The 21,271-nt window shown below is 42.9% G+C and overlaps 1 protein-coding gene across 1 annotated transcript in view; it reads right to left on the bottom strand.

Moving 5' to 3' along the window:
- kcnk10a (potassium channel, subfamily K, member 10a) overlaps positions 1-21,271 on the bottom strand; it is a 151,944-nt gene that overhangs the window by 39,840 nt on the left and 90,833 nt on the right. The window contains exon 3 of the mRNA XM_039781978.1: positions 17,196-17,313. Coding sequence (XP_039637912.1) covers positions 17,196-17,313 — 118 coding nt within the window. The remainder of the gene's footprint in view (positions 1-17,195; positions 17,314-21,271) is intronic.

The raw sequence follows: 21,271 nt of genomic DNA, 5'->3' as shown, positions 1-21,271 counted from the left end.
CAGCTGTTGCCTTGTTCTGACTCATGAAAAAAAACAGGAGTGAAATAAAAGACACTGCATAAACTCCGCTACCGTGTGTTTATTTAATTATAAGTACACCTACATGTAGGCCTAATAGATTGCAATAGAAGCCTGTATATTACTATTAGGACTATAGAAAAATGTGTCAAGGATGTATAAATTAAATAGGCTAAACTTCAGCTGGAGTCCAATTTACTACGGCAACACTGTTGACCGCATCAGTGATTTCCTTCCATTCCGAATTCTTTCTACAGCCTTTAATACCAGTTTTCAGGCTGACAAATAGTACACACGTTAGTGAAAATGAACCTGAGATATCATGGTTTCAATCTCCACCTCTGAAAAGTTCCGCTTCTCAACCGGATTAAGTCTCGCCATGTCGTAAATTGTAGGGGCGAGGCCTCAAAACCGAGAATATATTGGGGCGTGATATTTAAATGACGATCGTTTCCAGCCGCCGCATTTATCAATGTACGACCATTCTTACGCTCTGATTGGTGTGATACGAACTTTTCATGAATCCCACGTGAAGCCTGTCGTAAGATGATTTCTGCGCTCATATCTGCGCTGGTTTCTACGTTAGGTTGATAAATGAGGGCCAATATAACTACAGGACAGTGTAATGCAGTACTATATACAGTAGCTAACATCTAAGCTGAAATAAAGGAAATACGTAATGTATGGTTATACAGTGTACATAGTATAACCTATATTGTTTATCTAAATAAACTAAAATATACTTACATGTAGCACAACCCAAGATAATAGTGGCAAACTAGCTTACTAAAGCATACTATCAGTCTAATATGAGCTATCAATCATTATAAACCAAAAAATACAATACAAAAATATGCACATCAAACTTTCTGACAATAATTAACAAAGATATCAGAACAGTATTTCAGCATCTATTTCACATACCGAGAATGCTACAAAGGCATGGAACGTAGAAGATTGATGCAGATAGTATGAGAGATGATAACAATAAGGCTGTCCCGATCCCACTCAACTTCCTGACTAAATCCCAAGGTGCAAAGGTCCTACAGTTCTTAAAGGAACACACACGCATGTGGAACAAACTATATATTATATCTGGGTAATGATAATATAGTTATGTTAATATTGTAATAACATGATAATAATCAATATGTTGTTTTCACTACATGTTATATATACCTATATATTACCTCTTTATTATCACACTGTTACCCCACTATTACCATCTTATTATCGTGCTGTAATGTAAAGTGCTACCCAAAAAACTATTAAACTAGTCATTAAAAACCACTGCTGTACACATTGAACAGTTAAAGCTACACTGCAGACACTCAATTTCTATCATGAAACGGACATTGGAGCACCTTTAGCTTCTGTACTGGGACATGTTTCCTAGTGAAACGAAATATTTGAGTGGTAAATCAAACACTTAACATTTGATTGGGCTGCTAAAAAGTGGGCAGAGTTTAGCTCATTACTGAGGACTGTTGGCAATGGCTCGACACAAACTTCCCTCAACTTTTGTTTCTGTTAGATCAGGAGGAGGATGAGGGATAAATAAGAAACTCTGCAAACAGCTCTGTCACTGCAGCGCCATCATTAACACTGCATGCAGACAGAGTAGAAGTATAGATACTAGGGTTTAAAAAGACTTCTGTAGAAGTTGAAGTATCAACTCAAGCTTTTTACTCAATAAAAGTGTAAAAGTACTGGTTTCAAAACTACTTAAAGTATAAAAGTAAAAGTAATGTAAGGTAAAAAAAAAAATGCCATTAAGGACAAAAACTTAGGCTGCGCCACAGGGGCCTACAGTGCACTACCCCACCTCCACAAACATTTTTTTTTCTAATGGCCATAATGACTATGACTATGTTATATTAAAATGTTAATGTTGAAAAATTTGGGATGCACCTGTTTCAGTTGCATTTATGCCCATTTAAAATGAACGCATTTTAGTACAATGCAAATACATTAAAGAACCATATATGTGTACTACTGAGGATTAACATTTGTTTAATGGAGCGGAAGATATGATGACTAGTTGCCTATAAGAATTGTAATGGTGCAAAAAGTCAAACTTCAGAGGCATGTTATCAATAGCCTTTATTGAAATGTAAATGGTACATCCAAGCTTAGCTGCAGGAATCTGTGAGGGCAACGGATGTAAAATAACAAAACTGGACAAGAAAAGTGGTGTACCCAGGGCAGGCTTAGTAACAATTACCCTTGTACTCTATGGTTGTCTATATACAGTGTGTCGAATGAATGATTATTCCAAGTGATTAATCAAAAAATAAAAAGTAAGATACCTTCCTGGTATTACTATTGTCAAAGGAGGAAAAGAAGTTGGAGCTCAAGTGACCAGCAACCGCAATGGCTGCAGAAGACTAGAGCTCCTTACCCACCTCCGGATTTCATTGAAAGACCAGGTCTGTTCCTTTTCTTCGACGCCAAATGTGAAATGCCTGCAAGTGCGAAAAAGCAGGTCTTGTTGTCTACTCGGACAGAGAAGTCTGCTAACATGGCGGGCGGCTAACAGAACAGTGGCTAACATAGCAAGTGATGCTAGCGCAGTCCCGAACATGGAGGACTTGATTGCTCAGGCCTTGGAAAAGCAACGGAGTGTGCTTGAATCGGTGATCTACAGCGCAGTGCGGAGAGCGCTAGCGGAAATTAGTGCCTCATTAGTGCCCGCAGCACATCGGGGCAGAGCATGAGATGTAGGAAATTACGGTACGTGATCTGATACAACCTGACTGCGGCACATTCATGATCCAGCAGCATCGGGAGCTTGAAGGGGCACAACACGAGCTACATGCTAAAGGCATCTCAGACTTGCTTATCTACCCGGCCACTCTGAGAATGAGCCACGGAGGGAGAGAGTTTACCTTCACTACAGCCACGGATGCGGCTGTTTTCTGTCGGGAGTTGGGTGTGGAGGGCGACGCAGCATCCACATGGGCCGCTCCGCACCGAGAGCCAGAGGACGGTGGGGGGGACTTTGCGTCTGGAGCTGGCGGTGGGGCCGAGGCTAAAGGACCCAGTGGCTGTGGACTAGCAGTATCTGGGCTACAGTACCAAGTTTGACTTGAGGACACTGTATGTAAGTTGAGGACACTGTATTCATCGTGTAAGAACATGATGAATGCTGGCTATTCAGCTTATAGTCTATGTTTTGTTAACATTTAACCAGAGTGAAAAAAACATGATGGGTATGACTGTTCAGCTTATTGTCAGTTTGTTACTCCAACTAGATTGGTGTGTTTTTCACATAGCTTATCTCAGAATTTGATAGCTGATTGAGACCTAGTTCTAGAGTTTTTGTAACACTGTTCATGTTTAGCATAAGAAGTTCATCAGACCTGTTTCAACGTACCTGTGACTTTAAAGTAGGAGTAATTATGGGCTGGAGTTTACGGGTGCTGTTTGATGTGGCCACGTATCTTACAGATAGGGCGATGGGGTCTGCGGTCTCAGAGGGTTAGGGGATTTATTTAATTTTTTATGTTTTTACCACACCTTGCTCAGATCTAACAGTTCACCCTTTGCTACAAATTCTTTCAATCCTTTCAGTTAACATCAGGGGGCTAAATGGGCCAATAAAAAAAGCTAAATTCCTGGACTACCTCAGGAGAAAGAATATAGATATAGCGCTTATACAAGAGTCACATTTACGTAAAAGAGATGTAAATTGCCTACAAAATAAATACTACAAGATTGCTGCTTCATCTAGTGATGACACCAAAACCAAGGGCTCCATTGTGTTACTGTCGTGGAAATGCACACTCACCGTAGATAAAAGTAGTAAAGGTCTATCAGGCAGGATATCTTATATATGCACCACAATATGTAGTAGGAAAATAGCCTTTGTTTCGGTATATGCACCGTCTACATATGACGTAAGATTTTTCCCGCGTCTAACCAATGAATTGCTCTCTCTCAATGAATATTCACTAATTATAGGGGGAGACATGAATGCAGTGCTAGATTGAAATCAGGATAGATCAGGGGGCAACCACTAACCTGACTCCGCCAGATGGATTGCTTCGCATTTGCTCGGCATATCCATCTGGGAACTTTCCGTTGGAGAACTTTTGGGAAGGGGCGAAAATACTGGTTAGCTGATTGGATAAACCATCTGTCTATCACCTATGTTGGTGATAGACGGGCCAAATCAACCAATCAGATCCACGAAGCGTATGAAAATACAACCACAAGCCCGTCCCTGCTGCTGCAGGCAAAGCATAGCTCGTTAGCTCAGCACGCAAGCAACATGTCGGTAAAGGATATTTGCCGTTTGTGTAACGAGAATTTAGGAATAAAAGGCACCCTTTCAGGTTCCCGGTCCATATTCCAAAAGAAGGATCCAAGAGATAAAAGCATTATCGAGTGGCTAACAGAATTAGGGCTACCGCTGTCTGAAAATACTGGTTAGCTGATTGGATAAACCATCTGTCTATCACCACCTAACCCGCCTCAAAACCAACGCTGATTGGCCCGTTTGTTTGGCGAACTGTTTCAAATTTTCTCTATCTCAAGATGCCAGACTGATCTGCAAGTGGAAAACTGGAGCTCGCGAGATCAGGATGGTCTCACGAGGCTAGGCAACCACACAAAGGCCCAAAAACACACATCAGATATGTTCAGAGCAGTTGTGGAATCCCACCATCTCACATGGAGGATGCACAATCCTACTAGCAAGGATTACACCTTTTTTTCCGCACGTCACCTCACCCACTCACACATTGATTATATTTTGTGTTCTAGTGAGCTTAAGGCAATGTTCCACACGATAGCAATAGAACCAGCAATTCTGTCTGATCACAATGTGCTGATAACCACATTCCACTGTGATATGTTAGGAGAAAGATGTAGAAGGTGGCAATTTAATTATTCCCTTCTCCAGAACACAGCTTTTGATGCAGATTTTAGAGCCAAACTGGCTGGGTTTATAGAAATCAATACTGACTCAGTTTCGGACCCGGCATTCATTTGGCAAGCAACTAAAGGATTTATTTGAGATTTCACATCCTCCATTGCGGTCAGTTTGAAGAGAAAAAGAGAGGCAATGATTGCGAAGTTGGAAGAATGTTGTCTCTTAATATGTGTTTTTCTAAATCTACACATACTCTTTTAGTCACAAGTCTAGCAGAGCTAAATTATTTGCTAAGGAGAGCTGAATTCATAACGCACAGAGTGAGGCAAAATTATTATTTCAATGGTTGCAAACCAAGCAAATTGCTGGCTCTGAAATTAAAACAAAGCGAGTCCAGAGCTACTATCAGCATCCACACAGACCGAGGTATCTCAACGAATCCTGAAGATGTCAATACCACTTTCCAATCCTTTTGTTCAAAGTTGTATGAGTCCAACTCCAATCCAGATCCGAGACAGTGCCATTGAGTTCCGCACTGTAGATAGCGGGTGGAACACTAGCTTTAGTAGACGCCTTTATGAATGGACTCTCAGATCCCATTAAGGATCATTTAGCGCCATTTGAGCTTCCCCAGGATTTGGAAGCCGTCATGGCCATGTCGATTCAGGTGGACAACAGTCTTCAGGAGAGGGAGAGAGAGCAGCGTTGAACTGCAGTTCTCCCTTTACTGAAAGGGGGAACTGCACCAGGGGCACACTCCAGGAATCCAACCTTCAATGACTTCTTTGTGCTTCACGTCGGGACGACAGCGCCACCCTGTGCATTGGAGGAGCCAATGCAGCTGGGGGGAACCAAGATCGCTCAAGAGGAGAGACGGCGCCGTCTACAGGAGGGGTGCTGCTTCTACTGTGGACAACTGGGTCACCGACTCGCCACCTGTCCGGTAAAAGATCGAGCTCACCAGCCAGGAGGAGGGCGCTGGTGAACAGCATTGCCTCTGATTTTCCTGCTCGACCACTGACTCAGGTAAAACTTTCCTTAAATGACCAGACTGTCAGAGGGTGTTAATTGACTCTGGGGCAGACGAAAGTCTCATGGACTGGAATTTAGCCCGACAGAACCAGAGACTGTTCCGCTGATCCATCCTGTTAAGGCGACTGCCTTGGATGGTCGGTTTTTGTTTAGGGTTACTCATTGTACTGAACCTATTCAGGTAACATTTAATGATGGACATACAGAGATCATGCAATTTCATTTGTTTGACTCCGCACAGTATCCGCTGATCTTAGGGTTTCCTTGGTTGAAGAAACATAACCCTTACATTGATTGGCGCTCAGGCAAAATTAAGGGGTGGGGAGAAGTGTGTGAACACTCATTTAAAGATAACCATGCAACTCGGACTGTCATTTCGGAGACTCCAGAGACTGAATTAAGCTCAGGCAGCGACCCTGACTACCCTGACTTATCTAAGGTACCCTCATGTTATCATGACTTAAAGGAGGTCTTTAAAAAGACGAAAGCCATGTCACTCCCACCTCATCGACCTTTTGACTGTGCTATTGACCTGCTACCTGGCGTGCCCATCCCCAAGGGGCGTCTCTATTCCATCTCTGGCCCGGAGAGGGCAGCTATGGACGAGTACATCACCTCTTCACTGAAAGCTGGGATAATCTGTCCATCATCCTCTCCAGCTGGTGCCGGTTTCTTTTTTGTGGGTAAGAAGGATGGCTCTCTCAGACCATGCATTGACTATAGTTCTTTGAATGACATTACTGTAAAGAACCGTTACCCACTTCCGTTAATCTCCTCTGCATTTGACCTGCTCCAAATAACCACTAAGCTAGATCTCAGAAATGCTTATCACCTCATCAGGATCAGAGAAGGAGATGAATGGAAGACAGGTTTTAACACACTAAGTGGACATTATGAGTACCTTGTCATGCCTTTTGGACTTTGTAATGCTCCAGCTGTATTTCAGACATTCGTGAATGATGTTTTGAGGGAGTTTTTGAATGTTTTTGTGTTTGTGTACCTCAACGATATTTAGCTTTTTTTCACCAGATACTGTGACTCATGAAGATCATGTTCGCCAAGTCCTTCAGAAGCTGTTGGAGAACCAACTTTATGTCAAAGCTGAAAAATTTGACTTTCATGCAGCTACCATCTCGTTCCTGGGCTACGTTGTCTCTGCTAACCAGGTGCACATGGACTCGGCTAAGGTCAGTGCTGTGGCCAATTGGCCAACTCCAAACAGCAGGAAAAAGGTTAAACAGTTCCTGGGGTTTGCCAACTTTTACAGAAAGTTTATTCGTAACTTCAGTTCTGTGGCCACACCCCTACATGCACTCACCTCTTCCAAAGTATCTTTTCAGTGGAACCCCAGGCAGAGAAAGCCTTCTGGAGCCTCAAGGAACGTTTTAACACGGCCCCGGTACTCACTGTTCCTGACCAAATGGCAGTTTGTAGTTGAGGTTGATGCATCCAATGAGGGCATTGGGGCGGTGTTGTCTCAGAGGTCTGCCAAGGACAACAGGATAAACCCCTGTGCCTATCTGTCGTGTAAGTTGACTCCTGCTGAGAAAAATTATGATGTGGGGAACAAAGAACAGTTGGCGGTCAAGGCAGCGCTTGGAGAGTGGAGACACTGGTTGGAGGGGGCGGAACAACCCTTTCTTGTTTGGACAGACCATAAGACCTGGAATACATCAGGAAAGCTAAGAGACTCAATTCACAAGCTAGATGGACCCTGTTCTTTAACAGGTTCAATTTCACCCTATCCTTTCAACCAGGTTCACAAAATGCAAAACCAGATGCTCTGTCCTGCCTTTATGACCCTGCGAATATTGCCAAAAAAAACACGAAACTATCCTTCCACTGAACCGTGTAGTTGGAGCGGTTTCTTGGCAGATAGAATCCGATGTGAAGCAGGCTAATGCTATGACTCCGGCACCTAGTGGCTGTCCACATAACCGTTTGTTTGTCCCTGTGTCATTACGCTCCAAGGTAATCCACTGGGCTCACACCTCCATGCTCACGTGCCATCCTAGTGTTAAGCGAACCATGTACGGTGGTTGGCCATTTTTCAAAGATGACACATTTCATTCCCCTTGCCAAGTTACCCTCTGCTAAGGAGATAGCAGGGGTCATGATGAATCATGTCTTCAGGATCGATGGTTTTCCAAGTGATGCAGTTTCAGACAGAGGACCACAGTTTGTCTCACGTTTTTGGAAGGAGCATTGCCAGCTCCTCGGTGCAACTGTCAGCATGTCCTCCGGCTACCACCCGAAGTCCAATGGTCAGACCGAACACCTCAACCAGGAGCTCGAGACCTGTCTCCAATGCCTTATTTCCCAGAACCAGGTCATCTGGAGTGACCACCTCACCTGGGTGGAATATGCCCACAATACCCTTCCCTCGGCTGCCACGGGCCTGCCAATGGCTACTAGCCTCCCCTCTTTCTGGCCAATGAGAAAGAAGTCACGGTCCCCTCAGCTGACGCCATGGTTGGACGCTGTCGCCGGATTTAGGCCGGTTCTCGGTGGGGACTCCTTCGGAGCTCGGCCCGGATGAAAGCGGCAGCGGACCAACACAGATGACCGGCTCCTCCCTACAGGATTGGCCAGAGGGTGTGGCTTCCCACCAAGGATTTGCCCCTTCACGTCCATTCCAGGAAGTTGGCTAAGGTTTTTGGGTCCGTTTCCCATCTCTAAAGTCATTAACCCTGTTTCTGTACGTCTACGCCTTCCCAGGTCATTGAAGGTCCACTCCACGTTCCATGTCAGCAAGATCAAGCCGGTCATGCACAGCGCTCTGGTGCCCGCCTCCGCTCTTCCTCCGCCCCGTCAATGGCGGTCTGGTGTATACCGTCAGGAAGCGCCTGGCTGTCTGCCGGACCCAGTTCCTGGTGGACTGGGAGGGTTACGGTCCTGAGGAGCGTTCATGGATCCCTTCCCGTTTCATCGTGGACAAGGATCTCATCTGGGACTTTTATGCACACCACCCGGAGGCTCCTGGGCCGTCGGGAGTCAGCCCTAGAGGGGGGGATACTGTTATGTCTCGTCAAGTTTGTTAAGTTTAGTCACTCATGTCTTGTCTTTTTGTGCACTGTTTTATTTTGTATTCACTTTCCCTCTCGTTTCAGACCCAGACTTCCTCCCTTTGTGTGATTTTCCCGGCAGTGTGATTGTCTCCCCCGCCCCTAATTGTTTTCACCTGTTTTCTCCTACCCCATGTATAAATGTTCCTTGTCTCCCTTTGTCTTGTGCCAGTTCGTCTCGTTCGTTCCACGTGAAAGTTCAAGATTTCTAGCCATACCTTCATGTTTCCAGGTTTTTGTTTATTACTTTTGTATATTGTCTGATCCTCCTAGTGAGCGCTTTTTGTTTAACCTTTTTGCCAAGTAAACTTTTTCTTAAAACTTTCCACTGATTTATGAGTCATGCATTTGAGTCCATCAGTCTCGAGTCTGAGGTCGTTAAACGGTCCAGCAATCTGTTGTTGTTGCTATGAACTCTTTGAGTCTCCCACAGCTTGGTTTGTTTGGAAGGTGGGGTCAAAGAACCTTCAGTGGATGATTTCCTTTTGAGGGCTGCTGAAGAAAGTTGTGTGTACTTCTCTAGACGAGTGGGCTGTTTCTTCTGTGGAGAAAATGAATTCACAGGCCCAGATTGATATTGATATTGAGATTCATATTATTTCTCTGAAACCACAAGCTCAGACTATCTAGGACCCCCGTTGTATTAAATGTCATTCTTGAAGTTCATGAATGAAGGTCAGACTACAAGTTAGGGAGCAGTTTCACTGGTCTGGCAATTATGTTGAGCAGACCAGAATATTGCCACTTAAAGCTGTTTTAGGACCACAAGCATCTGCTGGCATGACTGAAAAGTAACAATATTGATGAGATAGTCCACCTAATTCATTTTAAACTGCATTTGGCTGATAGTTGGGCTTATTACCTCTTTACAAGGACCGATAGGGCCTGGCCCACACAGGCGCACACACTATCCTTATACATGCTTTATCAACCAGCTGTAGACTATAGCTTTGCACAATTAACTTACAAATATTGCATATAGCAATAATATAAGCTCAGATAACATTTGGCTAAAGTCAAATTTCAAATCTCACACAGAGCCCACCATACGAACTTGCAACGTTGAATCATAGCCTACTGCTGGCCAGAGATGATTTTTTGCAAGTCCAAGTCGAGTCTGAAGTCTTTGAGCTCGAGTCCAAGTCAAGTCTCAAGTCTTTGAGGGGCAAGGTCAAGTCTCAAGTCTTTTGCCACAAGTCCAAGTCAAGTCTCAAGTCTTTGAGGGTCAAGGTCAAGTCTCAAGTCTTTTGCCACGAGTCCAGGTCAAGTCTCAATTCTCTGGCCATCTGATCTCTCCCTAACACTGTATTGTTAAATCTTATGAGTTCAAAGCATGTCCTGTAGCTACCATCCATACAGTACATTATCAAAATCAGTTGTAGGATAACTTTATGGGGTCTATTTAACACATCCCTCTAGCCCTCAGACCTGGTGAAATATTAACCCAAGTCTGTCACATCATATGGATACAACTATAAAGATACAATTTGCTTGTTTCCAGCATTAGCACAACACTTTGCGATGGTTAGCTTGTTACCTGTGACAATATATGCTAAATGTAATGTCTCTTTCACATTGCAAGTGACTGACCTATCTGGGTGCGTTTTCAGATGCCTGATGAAGTTTGACGTTGATCTGGCATCATTTATCTTTAGCCACACACCTTGTATGTAGCTGTTAGCTTACTACCACTGTTAACAAAGTTATTGAAAGAAAAACTAATGACAAAAGGCACAACTCCAGGAGGACTTGGTGTCGCCATCGGCAATGCATTTTTTTATATGTGAGTGCGCGCACATAAGGCATAACGCATGCGTTACGTTGCACATTATGGCAAAGGGCAGGGGACATGCAGCTCGTCATATGTTTCCCCAACGTATACGCGCCAATAAAAGAAAATAGAAATACATAAATACATTAAGATTTAAAAAGCAATAATTGCATGAAAACAGGTTGTTGACGAGTCTCGAAGCTCAAGTCCGAGTCATGTCTTGTAGGATTCTCTCTTGTAGGGTACAGATTGATCATTAGCAAATTATCAAAATATGTTTTATCAATATTAATAAAGTTATGAATATGGTTATTAATAACTTTATCAAATCGATAAACACTCAACGGGGCACCACCCTGTAAGTCAGGGACCAATGATCAACTGTGGAACAGTCTCATTTCTGTTAAAAATCCTTAAAAGGATTTAAAGGAAGGGATGATTTCGAGCACAGACCTGTCTAGCCAGCAGTTATTACAATAAGTACACAAATAATCACAAGCAACTGCTATTTAAAGTATAATAAGATTTATTAAAACGTCACAATTATCAGTAGCCAATCAGCAATCCTTCAATAATAGACTTATATACCCTTTTACAATATCACAATCAAAACAAAGCGAGAAACCAAAAACAGCAGAGACACCTCTGTGTCTGTGCGAAGTGTGTGTGGGTGTATGAGAGTGAGTGGGAGTAAAGGGGCGGGGTCGAAGTGTAGTCTAACACGAACTACTAAAATGGCTACTCCAGTGAGCTATACCTAACTATTTAGCCTTAAGAGGGCGATAGTGGTGCTGTGTGCACGAGTAGTAGCTGAAGAAGCCAAAAGGGGGGGGGGTTGCTAGGCAACGCCCACGTTTATGCTAAGTCAAGAGTTAGCTCTATACAAGCTACACGTGGTTAAGCTAGCGGCTTTAGCGTGTGTGTGTGTGTGTGTGTGTGCGTGTGTGTGTGTGTGAAAAGAGAGAGAGAGAGAGAGAGAGAGAGAGAAAAAAGGAGGGAAAACACGATTTATGGAAACAAACACTTAAAACCTTGATCTCTGGGGTAACGGGACTAACCGCTCTCTTCGTTTTACTCGAGATTCTCACTTAACGTGGCGTTATAGCAGAATCTGAGGTTTGTTTAACGGTAAAGAGCGTTTATTCCCTGGCACACTCTACGAGCGTGCAGCTGACTCAGCTTGTACAGTAATTTCTCCTCGGCGGGAGTATCAGCTACAGTTCAACACAACTTTCAACAATATCTGGATCAGTGATATTCTTCACAACAGCACATAGGACGCAGCGGTCCGATCACACATTAATGGTAAACAAAATAGCAATACCTTTTTACACATTAATAAACACCCTAGTTCTTGAATCTGCCCAGAACCATAAATGCCTCTTACTTTTGGGTACACAGTCCGTTGCTTATCCGGCGGATTTTCCGGTGAACAGAACTGAAATTTACCTCTCGCCAGAGGTAAATGGCCCGTACCGTCCAAGGCAGTGGAGCGGAAACAAGGCCGAGTCGACTTGCAAGAAAACGCGTTGTCTCTTCTTCCTTGAGACGGGGCTGATTTACCCCTCTGCAGATTTGGTGTAATATGGGCTTCGTATTCACCAGGACCCTGTTGTATCACGAACGATACAAACGCCTCACTCGACCAGCGAATGATGCACGTTGGTTCTCGAACAGCGCTGAACGATGCGTCTCCTTGCGGCAAATGGATTACCTCGAAGAACCCCGGGCTGTGACCTACGGCGACTTTTATCTCCCCTCCGCCGCCTGCTGGCAGCGAGTGGTGCGTTCAAGGAGCCGCGGCCAATCAGAAATCCCGAACTCAACGAAGGTGTGAGAATTCGTCGTTGCAGTTCTCAAGCCCTCCACCAGTCTGCCATTTTCCTCATGTCTTGGAGGGACAATCTCCATTTTGGAGGCTCCTTTGTTAGGAGTGAGGGGTCACAGGCTGGGGACTTCCCTACAGGCCGCTCTTTGGCCTCAGGGGAAGCTTCAGGCCTCACAGAATAGTCTTGATCATAACTGTTAGGTTCCAACAGTCTGAAGTCAGCTGTTAGTGCGACTTAAGTGCGACTCAAGTCCCCATCTCTGCTGCTGGCACGCAAACCATTGCATGTCTTGGCATGTACCTAGCCATAGCAAACATTGCAAATTTACCATTAGTACGTTACTAGGTTACTACAATATTTTGTCAATAATCGATTGATAATAACCGACTTTCTGCTTACCTCAATATGCTTCTTCAAATTAGACGGTGAGTTTTTGAAAGCCATTAGCTTGTGGTACTTGCAGCGCATTCGAAAGGAGTTTTTGCATCCAACCATTTCGAAAAATTCTTCCAGGTATGGCCAGGGATGTAGAAGGTTTGGCCGGTCTTCCTGGCTACCAATCTCCTCTCTGGTGCTTGGTTGGGACATTTCGCTCGAGTTCTCTCGAGTCTCTGCCACTGACATCTTCGTAGGCTACATACGTCTGCTATTTCCTTGCTGGAGTGTGACGTGATTTGTGTCATGTCATGTACAGGTGCGATGGATCGCGTACAAACCAAAAGGCTGTCGGAATGGTATATGTTTATACTTCTCATCCAACCACAATTAAATTCACTCTATCCGGATGGCGCGATTTATCTGGATAGGTTTTTTTTTTTTGAGCGATGACAAGCCGGAATAAAAACAAGCCGAACTGAAATAGGAGTAAAGAGCTATTTTAAATAGAAAATATATAGTAGAAAGTACAGACTGTTGTGTTGTCACAATTGTGTGAAAATGTAATCAGTAGAAGTAAAAAGTCTGCTGTAAAATAATTACTCCAGTAAAGTATAGATACCCAAAATGTCTACTTAAGTAAGGTAACAAAGTATTTGTACTTCGTTACTTGACACCTCTGCATGCAGATTAACTGCGTCTCCCTCTATTCCGCCTGCTCACCCGGCCGCCGGAAGCATTGGGAAAAGCTATAAAAATGGATAATAGAAAAGGCAAATTATCAATTATAATGATGCCAGATGATTGATAAAATACTAAAAACTGTGTTTTTTTACACATATTTGGCATATAACAAGCGATAAATGAACAATTATCACAGGGACACAAGGTTAACACTGGGAAAATGCATTTGTCACTTCCTGAGGCTTTTAACTGGGCCTAATTAGCATGAACAACTCAAGAAAAAAAGCCCAGGATTTAGCTAATAAGGGTTGATTTTACAAAAAAACATTATTATGAGAATCAACGTGCTTACAGTTTAATGGACGCACACAACAGGCAGAAACAAAGGCATTATCACCCATTTGGGGCTTCAATTCAATTCAATGTTTTTTCCAAGAGGGAACTTCATTTGTGGTCAAGCACATTCGAACACAAAAATAAATAGTCAATAATAATGCACGAGAATAAATAAATGCTTTAAAAAAAAACTGTGAGTAGAAGTAGAGGGGTGGGGAGGGAGAATAGGTCAAAGTCTGGAGCTATGGGGGGCTCGACTCCCTGAAGGTAACCGATGGTAGTGGTTGTTTGATTTTATGAGTCTACTTTTCCTGATGGTTTGTCAAATATGGTTGTGAGAGTTGTCTGGGGTTGTCCTATGATCTTCCCACTCATCTTTATGATCCTGTTGAGGGGACATTTGTTTACCTCACTCAGGAAACCAACCCATGCCAGTATGCTGAAGGTGAGGGTGGATTGAATGAAGCAGTTGTAAATTGACTGGAATATTGACTTGTTAAGCTGCAGCTGTTGTAGATTCCGAAGAAAGTACAGGTGTTGTTGACATTAAAAGTTAAATTGCATAACTGGGCTTAATTGGACTGCCTTCTGAACTCTCAAAACTCTCTGTGATCTTGTGAACTGCACTGACTAAGCGCTGACTGCAGTACGCAGATCGAGGAGTGGCTCAACATGGGTGGAGCTAAACGTTTGACTCCGCCCACTTGCCCAATAGCAAGGAGGAAGAATGTGTGTCTGAGGGAAAAACACAGGACTTTCACCTCTTAATACATCCATGCTTTCACCCCAGAGACCGGAGCTCGTTTCCTGCGAGTCACGTTTGCTATCCCCATTGTTGTTTTCCTTCACGTCCATTGCTGTCTCACGTCCCCCAGAGACCGGGGCTAGTTTCCTGCGATTCGCGTCCTCCAGAGACCGGGGCTTGCGCAAGTCGCGTCCCCCAAAGACCAGGGCTTGTTTCCCGCAAGTCACGTCCCGCAAGTCGCTTCCCCCAAAGACCAGGGCTTGTTTCCCGCAAGTCGCGTCCCCCAGAGACCGGGGCTCGTTCCCCGCGAGTCAATTTTGCTTTCCCCGTTCTTATTTTCCTAATACCAACCGGTTCTTCTTTTCCTAATGCCAACCGTTTCTTCTTTTCCTAAACCCAACCCCATTGTTCCTTTCCATTTTTATAATTAAAATATCATTTATTATAATCTATATATTTTTTTTTATAATTAAAATATTATTTATTATAATATAATATATATTACATTATAATCGATGTCAGTAGGTGCTACATTGACATTTGAGAATGTGCTGCCTGATTTCTGGAGTCAAACGTTTAGCTCCGCCCACATTTAGCCCAACCCCGATCTGCGTATTGCAGTCAGGTGCAATTGCACTGGGCAGACGGAACATACCACTCTAAGAGAGGGGGGAACGTACTACTTTAAGAAAGGGGGGGAGAGTCCAAGTTGTGCTGGCCTATTTAATCTTGTTGACATAAATAATACTAAATATTAGGAAAAAATGCATTTTTGTGATTAAAATAATGGTTGTGATAATGTATTAGATTAATGACACCCAAGATGTATGATTTTGCTGTTTACATGGGAGCTCAGACACCTCCTTATGGGAGCTCAGCTCCAACTGGCTCCCACGTAACTCAAACCCTGTCAGGCTGTATTGGATATGACTTGAAACTACCGATTGAGAACATAAACTCATTATGAAAATATTTACTGAGGTAATAATTCAAGTGAGATGTATAGGCTTTTATAGAAACTGACATATTTTTGCAATCAGTGTAGTCGCCCCCTGCTGCAAATTAGATAGAATGTAGGTTTAAGGCACTTCTGCATTGGTTTCACTTTTCATACCCTAAAGCTTGTCCATTATTTTTAAAGACTATGGTCGTGGCACATTTTCATTTCCGCTCAGTGTGAGAGTACAACACAGTCTCATGGCAGTTTGTGTAATGGTCACGTTATTTTTAATCTATTGATACGTGTTGTAGGTTGGGTTTAGGAAAAAAACAAGGACGGGAAAGGACGCCTCACATGCCAGGAAACGGTTGCGGGGGAGGACGCCTCACACCCGGGGACACGGCCGCACGGAAAGGACACCTCACACGCCGGGAGATGGCCGCAAAACAACGAGGAAAGGACACCTCACACGCCGGGACACGGCCGCGGGGAAAGGACGCCTCACACGTGACCATTTCACATACTGCCATGAGACTGGGTTGGAGAGTCTTAGCTGAGTTTACTGTTGTGTTTCTCTCATCTCCTTTGATCACCGCTTTCCACAGAGGGCTGGGCTTTGCACAGATATAGTGCGAGGACTTGTCAGCCTGCTAACTTGTTGCCCTCACTAACAATATTAGCTGCATATGCCTTGTTATATATATATATATATATATATATATATATATATATATATATATATATATATATATATATTGTTATAGAGCTACTCTTTCCTCTCTCTTTCCATCTGTGTGCATTCATGTCCCAGTAATGCTGGGACATGACAAGTCCTTACGTTTTCTCGACTTGCAGTTTTCCTTGGATCAGGGTGGCATCTAAATCATGGTTGCAGCTGCCGCCATGGTCCTGCTTGGCGCCCTGCTACACCATACTATGCCCTGCTACGCCCTGCTATGCCCTGAACTTCTGAACTATTATTTCTAGTCATAGTCATAGGGGAATTTTTGGAATTGTTGGGTCTTTGTAAATTATAGAGTGTGGTCTAGACCTACTCCATCTGTAAAGTGTTTTGAGACAACTACTTATGATTTGATACTATAATAAAATGTTATTGAATTTAATTAAATTGCTCTGTTTCAACAATATTAAGCTGAAAAAACATGCATGCAGGCTGAAATTCACCATGATGTTTGTTGGGATTAAGCCACTAGTTAAAAGTCCACTAGTCACTGGCTAATTTATGCAGTGTAAACACTGAATTAAGCTATAAGATTATTACTTAGCAGTCTGATGTGTGTAAAGCTCTGTATGGTTATGCTGTGGCAGCCTGGTGTCGTTTTCAGGCAGTCGTGTGTATAGTTAAGTGAGTCCTCCTAAAGTATTTCTTCTTTTTCTAGCGTAGACTACAGGTATATTAATTTTGCACAACCAGCACACAATGCAATATACAGTGCATCCTCTATATTAAACTCCATAGACCTGTTCAATGTAAGCCATTGAGTCATTCCATAATCAAGGTACCTATGGTTGTGATGACAGTCCCAGCAAAGAAGAAAGCACTACCCAAATCCCAGTGGCTGGAGTTGTAGGAGGTATCTCCGACGGGATTCACTCCAGCATTCACAGCTTCCACAGAGTGCTAGAAGGAGAAGTAAAAACAGAAGCACATAAGAAAAATATTGGTCTCATTATTGTTGGATTCTGTTTTACTGTGATTTGGATTTAGCATCTTAGTAGAACTACCAACTAGAGCAAGGACTGTTTTCCTAATCCCGCTCCTGCCCACTCCCTGTGGATTTCTGACCATTACCACCAGTTCCCGCAGTAAATGAGTAAATAGTAGTCAAGTGAAAAATACCCCAACTACTGTGACAAGGTTATTAAAAATAAGTTCAAAAATAAATGTCGACCTATTTATGCAACAACAAACCAACCCTGAAGATTGGTATTATCTCAACTGTATCTCAAATGTATTAAAAGGTGAAAATTGCATGAAGCGACGTCTGCTCCCGCCACTTCAACTTCCACGTTTGTTGGGTCCTGTCCACACCGCAAAAATTTGATTGATTGTCAATAGATTGACCATTGAATTTGTGTATTCTCCCCTCCCGCAGGGAAACTAGTTATTTTACTGTGTAGTAATTATAAATATGCATACCTGTCGGTAATAGGTAGCGAAATTACGTTATAGTGCATAATTAGACTTACATTCATACAATAATTAGTTACTGTAGTGCAATAAAGGCAAAGTGACATTTCACTTATTTTAGAACGTGTTGTTGGCTGCAGACGCTTAACCAGTAATGGGCCAGGCCGGCACTGGCCCGCCCACTTTACTCACTGGCCCGCCCAGCCAAGTTTGATCAATATGTTTTGTTTTCTCATGAAAAATATTAAAATGTATGTAAAAAAAAGAAGTAGTAACAGAACTAGCTGTGTGTGTTTAATGTGTCTTCTCTTCTGATTAAAAACCAAACATTTTAAACCACAGAATAAGGATCAACCAATTAGGACGCCTTGGAACGTATAGGTGGTTGCTACGGTAACAACGGGCAGACTCTCCGGGCTGCCTCCAGCAGCTAACGTTAGCTAGGTGGCTGTTTAGACAACGGAGCTACCATGGATGTGTTAAGCAATGTATTGTTAAAAGTTACCGTGACAACAATGGCTTCTCTTTAAAGTGGTATGGACAGTTTTCTTGGATGGAGTCCAGTGGAAATAAGGACGAGCTTTTCTGCAGCATGTCCAGACATTTCCCCAGCGGAGCTGACAGCCCCCCAGCCAGAGAGGAGGCCCTCACACAGGTAACATTATATTAAGTAGTCAAACGGGTTTCATGCTTCTTGTATTATTATTTTAGTAACCTAGTAACCTTCCTATTGAGTAAGAAATGGTGAACACTGATGATGGCTTCTAGCTGAAACCCGTTTGTGTTTTGCCCACATTAAATAAGAAGAGAACTTCTCTGTGAGTGACCTAGCTAGTTTTTAATTTTCTTTGATCCTGTCACTGCCGTGGACTCGATACACTGTCTAAGCCTTGCTGGCCACTTTTCATTATATCTTTCATAATTCAAACAATGCTGGGCTGGAAGTTTTCATTCTTTGATTTTCTTTTACTGCTGGTAGCTACTCATGATCTGACCGTATAGTCCTGAAGCATATGGATAGGATATGTTACGATTTTTGTCTGATGTAGGCTATTCAGTGTCATGCAGTATGTAATTTAGATGGCTTCTCTGCTGTTTGGGTTCATGATTAGTTGCCACTTTGTGTAATAAAATGGTTAATTTTATAACAGTGCTGTGCAGAGCCAATGCTGCTGTTTCTGCCGCTGCAAATATATTTTAGCCTAAATAGGTTCAAATCGACAGGTTTTTATCTATTGTTGTGTACAAACTTTTTAGACTGAGTTTTGTTGGTAGAGCATGTTGGAGACAGTACTATTGCCGTTGTAATGCAGTATGTTGGAAGGTCAAATTGTTGCTGTTTTTTTCAGATTGTCCTTTTTGCTACTTCTACGTCGTTTTGAAAATGGCCCACTCACTTTTGTACTGGCACGCCCAAAATGCTATTTCTGCCTACGCCACTGGTTGGCTGTGGTTTGTTTTGCTTAGGTTGTTCGCTTCCCTGTCTGTTAACTCAATCTAACAGATTTCATGTTAAAGTCCCTGTTGATGGACCTTTTTCAGACATTTTGACTTGTCATAGTAGGAAAAGCACAGCTGAAATTGATAACCTTAACGATGGCTCAATCCCGTCAAGTGTCCCAGTATATTTCAGTGAATCAGCATGCACAATACCAGATCGCTGCCCAAGCGTAATGCGCATGTAGTTCAGCGAGGGGTGGACATCGACATCCAGGTTGCTGTTTTTTCCCGACTACAGCAACGATACTGCACAGAGGAGGAAAGCCTTCGATGCGGTGAGAAAACAGCTTGCCAACAGAGGTCTGTGGCCGTTCCTGAGATATCCAGCAACCCTGAAGGTTAGACACAACAGCTTGCTGCACTTTTTTGAAAGTGTGGCTGATGCGGAGACATTTATGGCCAGACCAGATCGACCAGATCCCTCGCTCAGCATCCAGTGAAGCTGGCACCCCCCGTGTCTCTTTCCCCACCATACCAGAAGACGAGGGACCCTCGGCGGTTACTTTCCCCGCTCCAACTTGACCCACACAGCGGATTACTTAAGCATACTACCTCTTAATACTGATTACGTCACTGTAAGTGTTCAATTCAGACAAATGCAGACTGATTATGAGGAGATAACCTGATTAGTGCTTTTGCTTTTGCTTTACAAATGGATGATTATTAGGTTAATGTTTCTGATACCCATACGGACTCGGACAGGAGACGTGTATCACTGTTGAAAGCCACAGTTAGTTAATAAGAAAGCTCTTTTTTATTTTATTTTCTTCTCCATCCTAAGAGACCATTTATCATCTCTTGCGGATGGAATGTTTTGTTGTAATTGTTCTGTGTTTGTTGCCAAAGCCTTGCCATTTATGTAGAGACAATAAAAAAAATTTGTCTTCTATCGATATATGGCCCAAACATCCATGATCCAAATTTCTTAAGCACAATTTCTAATACTCTCTTAGACTTTCCAGGTCATCAGCTTATAGTTGGGGGTGACTTTAACCAGGTGTGTGACACAAATTTAGACAAATCTGAAATGCAAGTTCAAGCCAGGTCTCCCCTTGTGGGATCAACACCCTTATTTCTGAGCTTAATATTATCGATCCATGGCACTTAAGGAACCCTTTAGTTAAGAATTATACTTTTTTCTCGGCCAGACACAAGACATACTCGAGAATTGATTACATGTTAATTTCCGCTTCCCTGAATCACTGTATCGATTCCACAGATATCCTTCCTATTGTAATATCAGATCATGCCCCTGTGTTATATAACTTTAAGTTCCTATCGACCCACAGTTAAGATACACACGGGTGGCGTTTCAATACAACATTACTCCAGAATGCAGAATTTTTTTTAAAACTGAGAAATAATCTTAAAGTATTTTTAGAAATTAATTCAGAGACAGCAGCCTCACCCCGAATACTTTGGGAGACAACTAAGTGCTTTATAAGGGGAGAGGCTTTGTCATTTTCCTCCCATTTGAAGGCGACCAGGAGGCACAAGGTTACGCAATTAGAAGATGAGATATGAACTTTGGAATCTGACCTAAAACGGCAGTTTTCTGAACAAAACCATTCGGCTCTCTTGACCCTGAAATTTGAACTGAATAATTTGCTCAAGGCTAAAGCTGAGTTTATAATTCATCATGTTATGATCAGAGCGAAAGATCAAGCAAGCTTTTAGCTGCCAGATTAAAACAAAATAATCCTTTTCCACTATCAGCGCAATCCAAACATCATCTGGACCTGTCACCTATGACCCAGGTGAAATAAGTAATACTTTTGCAGAATTGTATTCTCATCTCTATACAGCGGACCCTGCTCCTGACTTGGCTGCCCTTAAGTTGAATCTGTCAGAACTATGCTTTAGACACTGGTTCCTTCCATCGTGACCAAAATACATCTCTCATATCAGTCCTGCTTAAGGCCGGTTACACACTGCAGGCGTGGCGTGA

The sequence above is a fragment of the Perca fluviatilis genome, chromosome 18 (genome assembly GCF_010015445.1).
Source record: "Perca fluviatilis chromosome 18, GENO_Pfluv_1.0, whole genome shotgun sequence".
Taxonomy (NCBI): Eukaryota; Metazoa; Chordata; class Actinopteri; order Perciformes; family Percidae; genus Perca; species Perca fluviatilis.
This window is presented reverse-complemented; position numbering and strand designations above follow the sequence as displayed.